Raw genomic sequence first — 17676 nt, forward strand, 5'->3', positions numbered from 1 at the left:
TGATCCCACCAGCTGAGTATTAAGTTGAGCAATCCTCCAGACCCTTTCAGAGAAGAAAGGTCAGCCCTAAAGCAGCGGTGGCTTCAAGTGATGGATGCTGACAAAGACCAGAGTCAGGGGATAGTAAGGCTTGGGCTTCACAGCCCAGCCCTCGGGCCTGTAACCATGGTTTAGAGCAGCTTCCCCCGCGTGTGACTGCAGCCAATACCGGCTGAGTCACGGGCTTAGCGCTGCAAGGGGTGAACCCCGAGACCACGGCTCGGGGGCCCAGCAGCCGGTCCTGGCGAAATACAAATGCCCTTAATGAATGAATGCGAGCGGGAGAGCGCACTACAGGTGGAATGCACAGGAACGCATCCTAGCAGCTCAGAGGACCGCCCCCCGCCTAGCCACGGTAGACTGCTTTTGGCCCTGCGGGCTCCACTTGGCGACGGAGAGGCAGCGTGCAGGCTCGCGGCCGTCTCTCCTTTCTCCCCTCCTAGGGGGCGGTCCGGGGGCGGGAACGGCTCGGCCGGCTGGTGCTGCTGCCGGCGCCGGGACGCCCGGTCAGTGTCTCCGCGGCAGCTCCCGGCGGCTACCCCCGCACCAACCCGGCCGGTGCCCGCCAGCCCAGGGCCACCGACCCGCCGCCCAGCCCAGCCCAGCCCAGCCCAGCCCAGCCATGGCCGAAGGCGGCGGCGAGGGGGAGGACGACGTGCAGTTTCTGCGGACGGTGAGCCGGCGGGGTGGGGGGGGCGCGAAGGCAGGTCGGAGCCCCGCCGGAGGAGGAGGAGGAAGGCCGGCTTGGGAGGAGGAGGGGGCCGGCTGGAGCAACGGGACGGGTGGGAGGGGGAGCCAGGCGAAGGGAAGCCCCCCCTCGCGCGGAGAGCCCCTCGCCCACCCCGCCGAGCCGGGCGAGAGTCGCGCCTCCGGGCTGTGCCGGCGCGGCAAAGGGGCCAGCGCAGGACCCCGGTGCGGGCGGTGGGCGGTGCGAGCGGACGGGGCGCCGGGGCGAAGCGGAGAGGGTGGCGGGGGCGGACTTGAGCAAGGTCGGGCGAAAGTTGGGTCGGAGAATTTCCCCAGGGGTACGTGTGAACCCGAGACCGGGACACGCTGCGCTGAAGTGGAGGACAGGGCAGTTGCCTCCTGTCTGTTTGACGCCGTAGGGCTGACCCAGCGTTTTGCTTTCCCTGCTGGGAAGATGGATTTGGGTCGGGGGCTTTTAATTGGAGCGACCCCCCCCCCATTCCTCTTCAGGGCGTTCCCTGCGGGACGTTGCTGGAAGGACGGATCTGCAAGGGGCTGCGAAGCCAGAAAGGGCCTCGAAGAGGTGGTACTCTCGGCCCAAAGTTTGGGCAGCCCAGATTAGGGGAGGGGCTGGGGAGGGAGGGGGTCGCACAGCCCCTCTGCATCCGGGATGGGCCCGGCTACTCGAGCTGCTGATGGCCGGCCGGGTGTGGGGGGCGAACTCCCTTGCCTCTCTCCCTCTGCCCGCATTCGCACAGCCTCGTGGTGCCCTCTCCCTCCCCCCCCCGCCCCCCGCTTCCATTTCGATGCCGTTGGAGCAACCAGCGAGGAAGGCACTTTCGTGGCTCAGTTTCTTGGGGGGGAAAGAGGCTTTTTGCCAAACTCAGGTGTTCTTCTGTGGGAATCAGATCGGTGGGTTTTGGAATAATGGGGATGGGCAGGCTGAGGAAACACAAAGGAAGGCACCCTGATGCCTGGACGGTGATCAGGTGGTCCTGAACAGCCAGGTTGGGAGTGCTCTATCTTTTTTCCCCCTTGGTCTCTGTGGGGAGGGTTCTGCCGCTGGAGTTTTGGCCTGTTTCTTCCCCGCTGAGGCTCAGGGGGGCTAAAATTAGAGTCCATCCTATTCCCAGTGGGATGGATGTTGGCTCACCAAGCTGCCTGAGAACAGGTGGTGTCCCAGGGCTCAGCGGAGGGCATTGGATTCGACTCAGTGCTGCCTCCTTCTCCCCTCTGCCCCCCCCCCCCCAGATAGACGAGCCTTGCTGGACCTTGGATGGGAACACCGTCGTCTAGCTCAGCAGAAGCCTCAGGCGCCCACCTCCTCGCTCCTAATGCTGTCTCCCCTTTGATCTGGACAGCTGTTTGCTCCCCGCTGCTTCTGTAGGTGCAGGCTGAGAGATTCCAAAGGCTGCCTTTGTTTGTTTGTTTGTTTGTTTTTCTATCCCTCCTTTATTATTTTTATCAATAACTCAAGGCAGGGAACATACCTAGTACTCCTTCCTCCTCCTCTTTTCCCCACAACAACAACCCTGTGAGGTGGGCTGGGCTGAAAGAGAGGGACTGGCCCAAGGTCACCCAGCCGGCTTTCATGCCCAAGGCGGGACTAGAACTCTCAGTCTCCTGGTTTCTAGCCCAGCGCCTGAACCACTAGGCCAAAGGGACCTCAGTGCTGCTGGGCCCTAAGAGGGGCTGAGGGCAAGGAGAGCCCTTTCAGCATCTGCATCTTAAAGCTGCCCTGCGCAGATACGCTGTGCGTGTCGCTTGCAACTGGAACTGCACCTTCTAATGGAGACGAGGGCATGCTGAGTAGATGTGTTGGGTCCCTCCTAGATGCTGTGGTAAAACGATGCTTTTCCAAGTCCGGCCTCGCCAGTTGGTTAATTGGTGATGGGCCGTCAAGCCCATGTCGACTCTTAGCAAGCACACAGATGGATTGTTCTCCAGGATGATCGGTCCCCAGCCTGGTCCTTCAGGTCTTCCAGCAGTGCCCTCATCGCTGCTGAAACTGAGTCCCCCTACCTTGCTGGTGGTCGTCCTCTTCTTCTCTTTCCTTCCACCTTTCCCAGCATTAGAGCTGGGTCTTCACATGGTGTGCCCTAAGTAGGATAATTTGAGCTTGCTCATTTGTGCCCTGCGTGAGAACTCTGGATTGATTTGTTCGGTAATCCGTTAGTTTGTTTTTGTGGCTGTCCATGGTATTCCCAGGAGCCTTCTCCAACGCTGAAGGTCAAAAGCATCAATGCTTTTCTTTAGAATCACCTATCCTGCTTCTTCAAAATCTAACTTTCACGTCCATAGAGAGTCACAGGGAAAACCGTTGCCTGCCTGATGGCCTCTCCAGTTACTAACCTTTATTTATCTCAGGTTGACAGCTGAGGGCTCTTCCTTATAAACTGCCTTCTCAGGTTTAGGACCGCTCGAGTCTCCTGGAATCTGCCTGGACAAGTCCCTGCAGTTTTCTTAGGAACATTTTCAGAAATGGTGTGCCAGTATTTTCTTCCCAAGGCTGAGAGAGAGTGACTGGCCGAAAGCCACCCAGCTGACTTTTGTGCTGAAGGGAGGATTTGAGCTTGGGTCTCCCCACTCCATTGCCTTTAACCACCACACCATACTGTCTCTCTAGGGCAGTGTTTCTCAACCTTGGCCACTTTAAGATGTGTGAACTTCAACTCCCAGAATTCCTCAGCCAGCCAGGCTTGCTGGGGAATTCTGGGAGTTAAAGTCCACAGATCTTAAAGTGGCCAAGGTTGAGAAACACTGCCTTAAAGGGTCAGATTAGCAGATGATGATTTTAGGTGCCCGTATTTAAACACAACAGGTCTGTATGAATGCAATTATAACTATAGTTATATCTATAACTCCAGTGTCCTTGCACCCTCCCTCTGTGGGGTGGTGGAGGTTGGGTCCAGGAAGAGAAACTGAGGCACGCATCTACCTAAGTCTTCCCTCATGGCACTGGCTTGGTTTTGGTCTGACCTGTGATGTAGGCTATTGAGGCTCGTAAACCATTGTCTGTGGCTTATCTTAGGCCATTGTAGTTCCTTCAAATCAGGCTTAAATATACCAGGGGTTAGCACCATGTGGAGATCCAGCCAGAGAGGCCAGGCAGGGAAGTGAGTAGCACTTAAAGGTATGGAGAGGTGAAGAACTCCATCAGGGTGAGGTCTTAGCCCAGGAACCAAACTCAAAAGCTGTTGACCTTGATCATCTTAGGACAGCATTCCCCAGTTTGTGGTTGAGTTTGGTATTGCAACTTTCCAAATTCCCAGCTGCAGAAAGGTGGGGTGATCCTCCCATCATCTTTTTGCAGAAAAAGCCCTTGGACAGTTTTGAACAGTGCTTCCACCCTACTGGACCATAAAAACACCCTGGGTATGAAAAAGGAATTGTGGCTTTATTGCAGGGAGCTAGATCCTTATATTTACCATACAATATGAGCTGTCAGCCTGTAGAATTGCCTGCCCCATGATGTGGTGAGTTCTCTGTTGCTGAAAGGTCTTCAAACAGAGCTGGGCGGGGGGTGTCATCTGTCAGAGCTGCTCCAGTACTGTGTTTTTCACACTTGGCAACTTAAGATGTGTGGACTTCAGCTCCCATGCTCCAATTCCCATGCTGGCTGGGGAATTCTGGGAGCTGAAGTCCATACACCTTAAAGTTGCCAAGTCTGAAAAACACTGCTGTAGTACATCCTGCACTGAGCAGGGGGTTGGACTAGATGACCACTACGGTACCCATACATTCCAACTCTAAAGTTTATGTTTATTCCCAAACTCAATAATTCCTAGTAGTTTCTGAGAAAAAAAGAACTTTGTGCAATGTACTGGTTCCCAATTGCTGATATCCGATTATCGTAATCATCGGTAATAACAAAGAAGCTCTGTTGTCTTTTTTTCCAAAATGGCAAAGTGGCTTGGAGAGCTCAGACAGGAGAGCTTGAAAGAATCCAAAAGGAATGCTGGGAACTGTAGTTTATCAATATCTGGAGATTCTTCACCCTGCCTTAAGAAATGCAATAAAACAGATCTGGCAGCTGAACAATAAAAAATATCTTTTCTGCACTGTTTTTTGCATTTTGATGAATTCATAGAAGACACCCTTTCAGAAGAGTCCTTCTTGCTCCCATAATCACAGAAGGCCTCTGTGGTGATAAAAAGGTTTCCTTGCTCCTTTAACAGTGCTTTTTAAGGAAAATGAATACTTGTTGAATCAATTGGATGTGCTTTTCACTGGCAAAAATGTTTTCGACACATTTGTTCCATCATAAAACAGTAACAGGGTCTTGAGATGTGGCATCAGCTTTAGAAGACTGAACTCGGCAGTAAATTAGTCCCTTCTGAGAGGCTGGTTCCTAGCTGGGTATCAAAGCTAACGCCATCACCGGATTTGTTGCCGCTTTAAAGCCGGACCCGCTTTGCTGCAAGCGGCGGACCAATGCGACTGTCAGCCACACGTTTAGAAATAATTAAACTCAGTAACAAATTGCACCAAGGCTGTGTCTTTAAGAAGAAAAAGATGCAGTGTTGCACAGCTCGGTGGCCTGGTGATGCGGTCCCTCTTTTGCACAACGTGTTATTCCACGCTATTTGTGGATGTAGGTTTCTGTGGAAGCTCTCATTGTCACCCTTCTGGGTGAGTGTGCACGCATGTCTGTTTTGCCCAAAAGTCATTCTTGACCTGTCTGTAAGGCATGTGTGTGTGTGTGTGTGTGTGTGTGTATGTCAGCAAGTTCCCCGGCTCTAAGCTATGTGCTTACCCAGAGTTTGCAGGAATGCTCCGAACAGGTGCAGTCTCCAAAAATACTCATTCCCCTCCCCAAGCCCATGGGAATAGTGAATGAAGGCGGATGAAAGATGAGGGTTGGGGGGGATTGAAAGGGGGGAAGTTTGATCTTTCGGTTTCCAGCGCAGTTCTCTCTCAACTTTTTCTGGCTCAAAAACACTGCAGGGCCATCCTCAGAGCAGACTTTCTCGGACCACCCTCTTAAGTTTTAAATTTTTGACTCTCGTGTGTGGGTTTAAACTCAGGTTACAGGTTTGGAGTGTGTGAACGCTGTTCAGAGTCAGTTGGTTGGAGCTGCCTAGGAGCTGGGTAAAGAAATGAAATAAATAATAGCTAAAGAAATGCATCCTGAGCTTCAGTTTTGGAGGGCGCTTCCCCCCAGGGAGAAGGAGGAACGAAACAGGCTGGGTTCCTGTCCAATTGCTTTTCTGCAGAGCTGGGAATCGCAGCTTCCTACTTTAAGTCGGCCAGCCCTTTGTGAGGAAATGTAGGCTGCTTAGGAGACCCTCTTCATCGTTGTAAAACAGGATTTCCAAGAACAGACGCTTCTCTAAATTTCTGTGCCCCCCCTTTTTTTTTTAGGAAATAATTTCTGCCAACTTTTTTAGCTTTTTGTACTGCACAAAATCCCTCAGTGAAAGCTTATGCTGCAGCCTTCCACAACAAGAGAGTCTCGCCTGGGGCTGGGAGGCAACTCCCATCATCCCCAGCCATCATGGCCTGCAGCCATGCTGGTTCTTGGAGAGTCTGCAGGGGCATCTGGGGGGAGCGGAGGTCAAAAAAGTCAATGTAGTGTCCACAACGTGTGCTGCAGGCGAAAAATGAGCAGGCTTCGATTGGGAGAGCATGGCTGCTATCTTGACTTTTGGGATACCCCCCCCCCCGAACACCTCTGGAGTCCCCAGTCTGAAAGTTACCTTGTTCACCCCCTCCGTGAATCGCTAAAAACCACCTTCACTGCAGTGTGGTTAACCAGGTTCAGGAACCGTCTAGAAGCTGCACGCACACAACATAATAAGCTTGGTTTGAATGAACCTTCGTGTGTATATACTGTTGGTGGTGTGGCAAATTGTATGAATCCCTGTTTGGCTGGTGTATAGTTCACTGTCTTGTTGCTTAGTAAAGTAACTTAGTAAGTTACGTAGTAAAGTTCAGCATGTCTTGGGGCAATAATTCCAGGTGCAAAATTGTCTGTTTTTTTTTAAATTTAAAATTTATTTCCCATCCCACCTTTTATTATCCTGCCTGCAGGTTTTGCAGCTGCTCCCTTTGTACTGAATGGCCTTTTTTTGCTTAGTCGACCGAGCACCTGATTTTGGCTATTCTGGGCTCCCCTGTATTTTCACTCGCTCGCAGCTCAGATGCCTTCAGAGGGTCAAGAGCACAGGAGATTTTGTGGTGTTCTCCCCTGCAGATGAAAGGGGCTCAGCCTGGATTTATTTCTAGATCTGGCACATTTGCTGTAGAACCTGGCAGAGATTACCAAGATTTTGAGATTCCTGTTGCAGGCAAGTGAAAAAGGCAGAATTCTAGCCAGATGTTTGATCACTTGCTACAAGAGGACATTCCTAGCCCAAGGACATAGTCCTCATGCTTGAAATTAAAAGTGGTCAGCAGCTTGGCAGCCTCTGTGCCCAAGCTACCCTTTTGAATGCTCTGCTGTTGCTAACCCAAGTTCTTGCTGAAGGCAAGCCATTCTGACAATCTGGAAAGGAGATAGGGAAAATTGGAAGGCCAGGGAGGGACAGGGCCCCTTCACCTACTCTGCTAGCTCTTACAACCAGGGTTGTAGAACTTAACCATTTGGTTGAACCCCCACCCGGAGCCCCTTCCCCTTCTCCTTAGGGGTTGTTAAACTGGCCACAAGCTCAGCCCTGCTTGTGAGAGGGCAGTCCTTCTTTCTGCACAAAGAACGTACAACCGGCAGCTGATGCTGCACATTCTCTGGGCAGAAATAGGCAGCTAAGAAACATAATCTCCAGGAGGGCCGAAGCCAGGGTGGGCGGCAAGCCGGCTTGGATTTGGAGATCAGCTAGATGGAATGGGGGGGCGGGGTGGGCTGGGGGGGCGGGGTGGGCTGGGTGGGGGGGTGGAGGCGTCTGGGGAACAGAAGGTACGTCAAGGCAGGTCTTTGGGGCAGCAGGGGCTCCGAGCGCAGCCCACTTGGCCAATGGCCTTTGCGCAGAAATTTCCCACGTTCAAATTGTTGCGCTAGGAAGCTCAAAGTGGGGTTCCTGAACAGCAGGTCCAGAGTCTAAAATTACCTGGCTGCGTCACTTGGGAGACATTTATTTATTTCAAATGCTCCTGGGCTGCTTCGAACGGCATGATTGTTCAAAGCAGCTGACAGCAAGAAACAAAGATTTTTAAACCTTTTTCCTGTCTGTTGCAGAAGGTAAAGCCCTTTGAATTCGGGAGTGTTTTCCCTTTGCCGGGCTCTGTGAAGTGGAGCGTTGTTGCTCCCCTTTCGCAGAAGGAAAGCTGAGGCAGCTACCTGATGGTTGGACCTCCACTCCCAGAGTTCTCCAGCCAGCAGGCCGTTCCTGAGAATTCTGGGAGCCTGTAACTGGGCAAAACGGCACATTGTCGGGCAACCGTTTTTGAACCAAGGTACCTCAAATGGGCCAACTTACAGAATGTGTCCAAAATCTGGGACCCATGGCTCCTGTGAACAGCAATTTGGCAAATTTTGTAAAACATTTTATGACATAAATCATAAAACATGTTTATGACATAATACAATACGTCATAAAATGTTTCCTGTGGCCAACTCCTGATGTTTGACTGGGCTGTACAGTTCAACATGGGCTGCTTTCAAGGCAGAGACATCACTGAATGCCTCCCTGAATTTTTAAGGACTTTTCCAGTGAAGGCAGTACATGCTGAAGCATGGAGAAATCTGGTAAGGAAATATGCCTGAAACAATGACCCAGAGGGTCACGGGTTGTCTAGTAAAACCTTTAAAAGAACAGCTTCCCTTAACTAGGTGGCCATCCTCCAGATGTGGTGCCACTGCACTTCTTGAAGTTCTGGGAATCGTGGTCCCCATGCACAGTGGCTCCCAGATTCTGGATGCATTCTGTAAGTTAGCCCATTTGAGGTACCTTGGTTCAAAAATGGTTGCCCCGTGATGCGCCATTTAACCCAGTAACAGACACGAGAGTTTTAGTAGCATATAGATAGATTTTAAGCAAAGCTTGAGAGCTGGGATCCCACAACACGCTAGGCTAGGTTAAAATAAGGTGGGATAACTTTTGCCCAGCACGCTGAGGGAATCCAGCTGTTGTCTTGGCAGTGGTTCCCAAGCTTGGCAACTTCCATCCATGTGGACTTCCAGAATTCTCAGGAATGGCCCTGCTGGCTGTTAGGGAAGGCTGCCTTAGGGAGTTACCTCCTGCTCTAACTATTACCCCTGACTTCCCTCTACCTTTCCATGGATGGAATGGACCGCTGGCATCCTCATTTCCCATCCTCATTGCTGGCCTGCGTTGCCAACACCAGCAGGGTCAAGAAGCATCTGTCAGCTGGATTGGGGACGCCGATGTCCTCTTCCCAGATAGTTTCTGAGTCACCCTCCCCATTTGTGGCTGTGTTCCAAGGTCTCCAACCTTGGTGGCGCATCTCAGAGCATTGGCTGGTGCGCACGTGCCTTCCCCTCCTTAATTCCCCGCACTGGCGCTGCAGGTTTCATTTCGGTGCCCTTGACTGATGGAGGCTGCCAGTGATGGCAGGCAGGGCTGATAGGAAGCTGCTTGCTCTGTAACTCCGTTTGTCAGCCACTGATGATGCTGGTTTTGTGCCCACTTGGGTTCTGACTTTGGGGGTGGGTGGGTTGATGAAGGACGTGGAAGTAAACCTAACTTTAAAATATACTTTCTAGTCCAGAAGCGCTATCCAGGGTGATTTTCGTTTTGTTTTGTCTGGCAGCGATGGGGGGAAAGTTGTTCTCCACATTTAACTTCATGTTTTATGTTTTATGACTTTCTTGGATTGTTGTGAGCCACCTAGTGCTATTCAGAATTGGGGGGCATACAAATTTAATAAATCACGGTTGGTCATAGTCAGCCAGATGTTTAGACTGGATTTGGCATTTTTGTCCGCCTGTCGAGTCCTTCCCAAAGACCTGGGATAGGCAGATGTTGTTGTTTGATGGTGTTAAAGGTTATTATTGTTGTTGTTGTTGTTTTCCCTTCCCTAAAATGTCTTTCTTCTCCCAATCCCTATGCTGAGCTTAGATTTGAAACAGGGCGCTGTTTTTCAGGGATGGTGGCTACGTCCACCTTCTTATAACCTTTCTTTGTTTGGGGTTAATATGCTACGTGAAGTATGCATAGAGCTAAACGGTGATTTATGGCTTACATGGCGAATCATAGGCATGCAGACCACTGATTGCACAAGCAGTGAACCAAGCCAGACTTGAAGCAGCTCAGACGACAACAATAAGTCAACCAATGCAGATGTCTTCATTCACTGTTCTGACATGAGAACTTTTCCTAGCATGGAGATTATGCGCAAAGAAAAGCTTTACGGTTGGATTTTTATGCCATGCTGCTTCCAGAGACACATGGTTGTAAACATGGAGATCGATGGTTCAGTTAAATAGACATTTTAGAAAAGAACCAGAATACAACAAATAAATATTGTTATACGGGTGGGGGGAGTGTCTCTTTTTTTCTTTAATTTTTTTTTATGCTGTATGCCATGCAGAGTCACACTGTTTTTGCTGGGCAGCCTTATAAATCTTAAAAACAAATAAATAAAATAAACCCTAATGCAACCAGTTAGGCTGAGAGCATGTCCTGGAGAAATAACACCTTTGGTTTATTTCCATACCTTTGAAATATAAATAAGATTTTTTTTTAATCTGTCCCATTGTAAATACAGTATTCAGGCTGCTAGTCCTCATGATCTGGCGTAACACATTTTAGACAGGAGGGAGAAGGAAGCTCAGCCACAATAAGTATATCTAAGTGATGGAATATCAGTAAATTGTCTTATGTCAGAGTTCAAGCAGCCTGTCAGATTTCAAAATACCTTGCCTATTGGAAAATCAATAGGTGATCTCTTCAAGTGGTGACTCTTATCTGATATTTCCTCCTTTGATGCAGAAAATCCACACTCACGCATCCCTAAATAAAAGCGTAAGCATAAACAGGACAAGAAGCAGTGGGTGGAAGCTCATCAGAGGGAGATCCAACCTGGAAATAAGCAGGAATTTCCTGACAGTGAGAACGTTTAAGCAGTGGAACAGCTCACCTCCCAGAGTTGTGGGTGCTCCATCGCTGGAGGTTTTAAAGAAAAGATTAGAAAACCATGAGGATTCCTGCCTTGGGCAGGGGGTTGGATTAGAAGACCTCCAAGGTCCCTTCCGACCCCTGTGATTCTGTGATTCTTTGATTGATTCTATGATTGATTCTGTGATTCTGTGATTCTATGATTCTGTGATTCTGTGATTCTGTGATTCTGTGATTCTATGATTGATTCTGTGATTCTATGATTCTGAATAACGGACCTTTTTTTTTGCCATTTAATAAGACCCCTCGAGGTCCTCTAAAGGTCCTGTCCAAGGCCCTTCAGACAGCTGCTTGGGTGTTGGATGGGGAAATCAGATTCAGACAGGTGCATTTCTTTTATTATGCGAAGAGGCTAAAGTGTACCAGTGAGCCTTGGCTGTGGGTGGGCAGCATACTCCAGAAGGAGCTGAAATACTACTATCAGTTATTATTGCTGCTGCTGTTGTTGTATTGTGCTTTCTGGCTTCTCCTGAACCTAAAAGCAGCCTTTTAAAACAGAATGGATGGAAGCCAGAAACAAAAATGTTTTTGTGCTATGGACTGAAAATCCACCCCAAGACAAGGGGACAGCAAGTAGAGTTCCCATTCTGTAGTTCCTTCCTCTGCCTCATCTTTGGACCTCTGATAAAATGTCTAAAAAGGCTTCTTCCAGAACAAAGCCCAGAAACATTCCACCATGAAGCCCAAAGAGGGTTTGCAGACTCAGCGGAAAAGGCCCGGTTATCGTTCCTCTCCATGGCTGTTCAGGAGTTTGGACAGGAAGGTCAGAATGGTGATGGGACTTAGAAAACAGCCCGTCTGTTTAGGGTGGCTTCGCTTATGATTATTGTGTATTGCTGTCAGCTTGACTGTTTTGATTGTGTTTATACTCAGTTTGAGCCCTCCCAATAGCTAGCCATGATTACTCTAGTAGAATTTGTTGCCTGGACAATGCTTGTTGTGATAGGAAAAGCTATCTATCTATCTATCTATCTATCTATCTATCTATCTATCTATCTATCTATCTATCTATCTATCTATCTACATCACTATCTAGCAGGAAGCAATTGGGTTTTTCTTCTTTATTAAGGTTTCCTGAATTGCTTTGAGATAATTTCTTTGATCTTTTTTTCAAGGGCTCAGTTTTGGCCCCATTATAAAATGCACCAATTGGTGAAATCCTATTAATTCACTGAACGCTGTGCTATTGCAGGGAGGGTGTCAAAAAGCCAAGCAATTGGTGGCTGCTATGATGTCACAGAAGGCACAGATGGGAGGTTGATTTAGAGAAGGGTGGTAGGGGCAGAGTCTGAAAGGGTAGCAGGGATAAAGAAGTTGAACATGAAGTAGTTCTGAAACAGCCAGCAAAAATCTTAGCAGCAGACTAAAAAGGCATGAAAATTGCCAGTTCATCCTTTAATGCATCCCACATCCTCGCTAACTCTCCTCAAGTGGGGGGAGTTTAAACCCAGATGCTCTTTCACACATACTCTGGTTCCCTTGATCCCATTCTTCTTCATGGTTTCTACTGGGTTGGGGAAATGACATTGCATGTGTCATGCTGTCATCACGCCAATGACACAATTCCCATCAATTGTGCAATTATGTCCTGGCAGAAGTGGTGTTATTGTGGATTCTACCAGATACCTGTGTTCTTCTTCCAAAGTTGGGGATGATGAACTCAGGAATCCACGCTTTGTTCTTACCAGCACAGCCTTCTGTTAAGATCACAGATCAAAGGCAGAGCTGCTCAAAAGTATTTATTAAAAGAAACAAACAAACCTAAGATGGTTCTGATCCCATCAAGACAGTGTTCTTCTACACCCAAATACCTGGATAGGCCACTTGTCTTGTCTTCTCAGCTCTAGCTACAAGTTTCCTGGCTGGCTGCTCCTGTCCATTATACAGAAGGTCCGTTATGTCCCTCCTGGTCCTCACAAGCCGAGGAGATGGGTGGTGGCACCTTATATGGGCTGCCTCTATTTCTCTACTGCAGAGAATGTTAAGTGAATTGCATGACCCTGATCCATAGGCTTAGTCCTGGAAGGCAAAATCAGGAAGATGGTTGACAAGCGCAAGGATTACGGTCCTTTCTGACCACAAGAGCGTGAAGATGACGGAGACCTCCTTTGCTAGGTTTTCAAGAAAAATCCAGGAATCTCCTAATTCTCCTGAGGTTTACAAGAACACCTTAGTTTGGCATGTAATTGAGAATACCTTTATATCTAGGATATTATCTTGTAAAGAAGTGTTTCTCAAACTTGGCAACTTTAAGAGGTGTGGACTTCAACTCCCAGAATTCCCCAGCCAGCATTGCTGGCTGGGGAATTCTGGGAGTTGAAGTCCACACCTCTTAAAGTTGCCAAGTTTTAAAAATACTATTGTAGCGTAACAGTCTGGTTTTGGAGTTCCCATGGGACTGACCTTGAATATGTATAATTCTGAGCTATTTTTCCCCCCTTAGGATGATGAAGTTGTCCTTCAGAGTTCGACCGTCATCTTCAACGAACAGCTCAAGTTATGTCTCGCTGCCGAAGGCTTTGGAAATCGGCTCTGTTTTCTGGAACCTACCTCTAACGCTCAGGTACGTTCTGAGGAATCGGGGCAGGTAGGCAACCGGAAAGGTGCATAAATAACAGCTTAACCCTCCTTCCATGGCCTGTAGCCACCTGATGGATTGGCCTTTCATACTGGGAATTAGGTATTGAAGCCTGTCAGACCGGAGACCTTGGATTTCTTTCCATGGATGGATTGACCAAATGCTGAGATCTGGGCCAAGAGACCTCCTCTGTTCCTTAGAAAAAGTGTGGTGTCAATCTTGCAGTTGTGGAAATGAACCACCACAGGACAACAGAGCCTTAGCATACAACATGTGTGGATTTTTCTTGTTGAACGCTATCTCGGGAATTTTTAGGAACAGCTTTGTGTAAGACAAGGGTCTTCTGTTGTTTTTAGCTTGATTTGGCCACAGGGACATGAGTGGAAAGGAATATGAGAAGAAAGGCTCCATTGAGGCCTGTTTCCACCTATGATGTTTCATGTCTCTTCTGTCTCCATTGCTACAAGAGGGAATCAATTACTCTTCTTCGCTTGAAAGTGGCCCCCATGCCCCATAATCACCATTTCAAGAGGAGTAACCCTCTTTAGTCTTTTGCAGCAAATGGTTTCTAAGGTGCCACGCAGGACTCTTGGTTGCGAGCTCCAGAAGTCAATCATGTCTAGGACTTTCCGTGTAAAGAATTTGCAAGGTTTTATTTTCGGTCTCCTGCTGTAGCCAGCCTGGTGGTGGTGGTGGTGGGGAGGCGGTTGTACAACTCAGTCAGCAGAAACAAAACCCAGTTTTCTATGCCTGCACAGAAAGTCCCTCCAGATCTGGCGATATGCTGCTTCAGTTTGGAACAATCCTTGTCCGTACGAGCTCTGCAGGAAATGCTGGCCAATACAGTGGAAGTGGGTGCCGAGGTAAGAACGGGAAGTTTTCCTTCCTTTGCGGACAGTCGGTTGGGAGGGCGGGTTCAGCGGGCACGTGGTGTGGCCTCCCCGAGATGAGAATGTATGTGTGCATACAGGAGAGGTACACGTATCTTACTAGGGTGAGCAGATGAGCATCTCTTTCATTTGTCTGGAGTAAAAGCTATGTACGTAGATATATGTCAGCCTTGCGAGGTAGTCCAGATAAGAAGCACACCCGGAAGTACTAGCTCTAACTTGATTAACAGAATCTTGCAAGTCTGAAAGTACATCTCTCCCCACTTGGCTTTACAGCCCAAGTAACTAGGGAGGGTCCCTTCTGAGACGTTTGCCATGCCCCCATTCCTTCTCTGGGCTCAGCTGCCTCTTATCTGACCGTTGTCTAGTCTGCGGCTCTTCCTTCTGTCTCCCAAGGTCATTCCCTCATACCATTACAGTAGAATTCTGGATTGTGGTTTGGATTAAGAGGGACTGGAATTGGCATTGGAATTGGGTGGGTGGGGCTTGAAGACTAGGGAAGAGTCACTCTGGAGTTGGGCGGCGCCAATTGAATTAAATAAATAATTAAATAAAACAACGGTCGCTGTTCGTTGCTAAGTATTGCTTCCACACTGCCCCACCTTCATGAAATCATTCTCCCTCATTCACTCATTTGCTGTTTTTTTCCAGATTTGCTTTTGCTCCTTAAAAAAAAGGCAGTAGCAATACTACTATGTTGAATCCAGCCATTTTAGGACTTTTGTGCCTTGAATTAGTAGCTTCCTCCTACGGTTTTTCAGTGTGGCTGATGATTAATGATGAATTGCCCCTTAATGAGTCAACTTTTGTGCCAGGTAGAGGGTGCCTTCAACCTTTTCTAGTTTCCTTTTCTATGTTTTTGATTATCAAAACAGCACTGTTTTGCTATAAAATAACATCACAAAAGACAACAGTAATTCTTCCCTGTAAAACTACAATATTAAGCAGGGATTAGTCCTCCAAGAAAAAAAAAGTCAGAGGAACGTTTTAATTAACATTACAGGGTCCTTTGATGCACATGAATAAATGTTATTAGAAGGATAAGAAGGAAAGCTCTTCCCAATTAAGAACTCTGTCTGCAATCTCAAATTTAGTTGCACCTACTTAGCTAGCGGTGGAAGAGTAGTGGGCTTTAGTGTGGAAGCAACCAGTTATCAACTTCTTACTGGTGCTGCTCCTAAGTCATTGACAGCTACCTGACCAGCAGGAATCAAGACATGAAGCCTTTCCCAGAGCTGTAGTGAAAGAAGGTTCACCTCACCCATTTGATTTCTGCTTCTCAGACAGCTGTTCAATGCAAAAATATTTCCCCTCTAAAACTGCAATGATGAAAAACCAAGATCTGCTCTTGCGTGTCACCTCCTGATTTAATTCCATGATCCTCACTTGATGCTGAGCGTTTCCTGGGTACGTCCTTGGCTTTCTCCCTGTGGGGAGAACCTGGTAGAAGTCTTGAATGGTGAGTGAATGGGGGGTGCCCTTTTAAGGGGTGAAGTGGGGCATCCACAAGTCTCAGGTATCCCGCTGTGCCCATTGGCACTTGCTCTGAGTAATCATCAATGGTTCATCTTCTCTTCCTCTTCTTTTCTTTGGCTTCTCAAATCTGCCGACTGACCCTCTAGGGTGTTGACTTGGACAAGTGGGTAGGTGCTACCTTTAGTTGCTGCCGTGATCCCATCCACCCATACCCTCCCTTCTAAATCTTTTCTCCCCCTTCTCCCTACCCTGTTTTGGTGTGTGCCTCCCAATTCCTGCCTTCCTTCTCGGGGTTCCCACCTCCAAGTTTAACCAGTAACAGACAAGTGGCAGATTTCAAGAAGACAGTATATCTGCCATGGAGCGCATTCAGAGCCTTTAACCTAGAAGGGCACAATTTGTTTTGGCTTGAAGGACATTCCAGGCGGTTCCTGCTAAGTTGAGGGTCAAGGGCCCATTTGGGAAAGAGGGTTTTGAGAGGTGAAACGAGCATATTAAGTATCTGCAAATCATAAGACACACATCTGGCTTCTTAAAACCTTCCAACCCCTCACCAAATACAAACAGGGGTTCTGCTTCTAGGCCCCCAAATCCCTACGATGCATACTTCTAAGTTATGCTGGCTGTCATCTGCTGTGCAGCTGTATCGAGATACGTCTCCCAGAATTCTCATCTGACTCAGAATGGGAACCGTATCCGGAGTGTGCCAGGTTTTGTTTTGTATTGTTACTTTGCTCCCTTCCCATTTAAGAATCCCACAGACTGTCTCATTCTGGCAACCAGCATTTATTCATCTCCTTGATGAATGAATGTGTCTTTGTCCTCCTTTAAAGGAGATTTCCATTCCAAAGCAGTTGGAGATTCCTATGAAAATGTATAGCAATAAAATCTGATGATGAAGTTGGGGGGACCCTGCCAACCCCACAGTTGTTAGCAAGGGGTTCCTTGTCGGTCTTCCTTGTTTGAAACCAGGTGGGACCCCCTTTTCCTCTCCCTCAAATAATCTTTCTCTCCCTCCTTTGTACCACCTCCTTCTTCCTTATTCCACGTTTTCAACCCACCTTCCTTCCCACTGGATTTATCCACTGCTGGCTGTGGTTTCCCCGATCGTCCTCTGCCTCTCCTCACTTTGCCACTTTGCATGGTTCCTATCTGTGAACCCCTCTCCTTCTGGAAGATCCTCTTCTAGTTGGGTGTAAAATACAGTATGACACAACAAACACGGTGTTTTGCACTTGACAATGGAGAGTTGGGAGAGGGGGTTGCTGTTGACAGTGGAAACTCTCCGTCCTACTATTCTGGGATGACACGTGGTTTGCCTCTTCTCACTCACCAAAACCTTGGCTATGGTGCACCCAGTAACAACTTTCTGTTTGGGTCCAGAAAGGTTCATGGCAATCTTTTCAACGGCAATTGGAATTACAAGGATCACAGAATTCAGCCAACTTGGCTTGGATCGTATCCCTCAACCCTGCTCAAGTTTTGGAGAACATCCCTGAAATATTAGTTGATAAGCAACCCATGTTGAGCATGCCAAGTGGGAGCAGCTGTTCTCTTGCTGCTTTATTGGGATAACATGGAAAAAACCCAGATGGAGCTGTTGAAGAAGGGCAGTTTACAAGAATGGTAGCTAAGCTGATATTGATCCTGTCCTATTGTGGAGTGAGATAATTTGGTCCAAAGGAAGGGAATGTTAAAATTCTGTGTCATACGGTAATTTTAATTCTACAGGAACAATTGCAGGCTTATATGATCTACTGGTGCTCTGCTTTCAAGGCTCTTAGGGTTATGACCTATATCCCAATAATCTGGACCTAATTTCCCACTGTGATGGCTACATAGCAGTTCTGTTCAAGCTCATGTGATGTGAATTTACGGTTGCAAGAAGACATTGACTAAATAATTAGAACTTCTTGATCATGCTTTGGAC

At 48.2% G+C, this 17676-nt stretch overlaps 1 protein-coding gene across 8 annotated transcripts in view; it reads left to right on the forward strand.

Moving 5' to 3' along the window:
• The first annotated feature begins 524 nt into the window (after nucleotides 1-524).
• RYR1 (ryanodine receptor 1) overlaps nucleotides 525-17676 on the forward strand; it is a 124656-nt gene continuing 107504 nt past the window's right edge. For all 8 annotated transcript variants that reach the window (XM_063311940.1, XM_063311932.1, XM_063311935.1 and 5 more), the window contains exons 1-4: nucleotides 525-712; nucleotides 13246-13365; nucleotides 14139-14243; nucleotides 15893-15913. In XM_063311940.1, the coding sequence (XP_063168010.1) occupies nucleotides 662-712; nucleotides 13246-13365; nucleotides 14139-14243; nucleotides 15893-15913 (297 nt within the window). In that variant the 5' untranslated portion in view covers nucleotides 525-661. The remainder of the gene's footprint in view (nucleotides 713-13245; nucleotides 13366-14138; nucleotides 14244-15892; nucleotides 15914-17676) is intronic.

The sequence above is a fragment of the Candoia aspera genome, chromosome 10 (genome assembly GCF_035149785.1).
Source record: "Candoia aspera isolate rCanAsp1 chromosome 10, rCanAsp1.hap2, whole genome shotgun sequence".
Lineage (NCBI taxonomy): Eukaryota > Metazoa > Chordata > Lepidosauria > Squamata > Boidae > Candoia > Candoia aspera.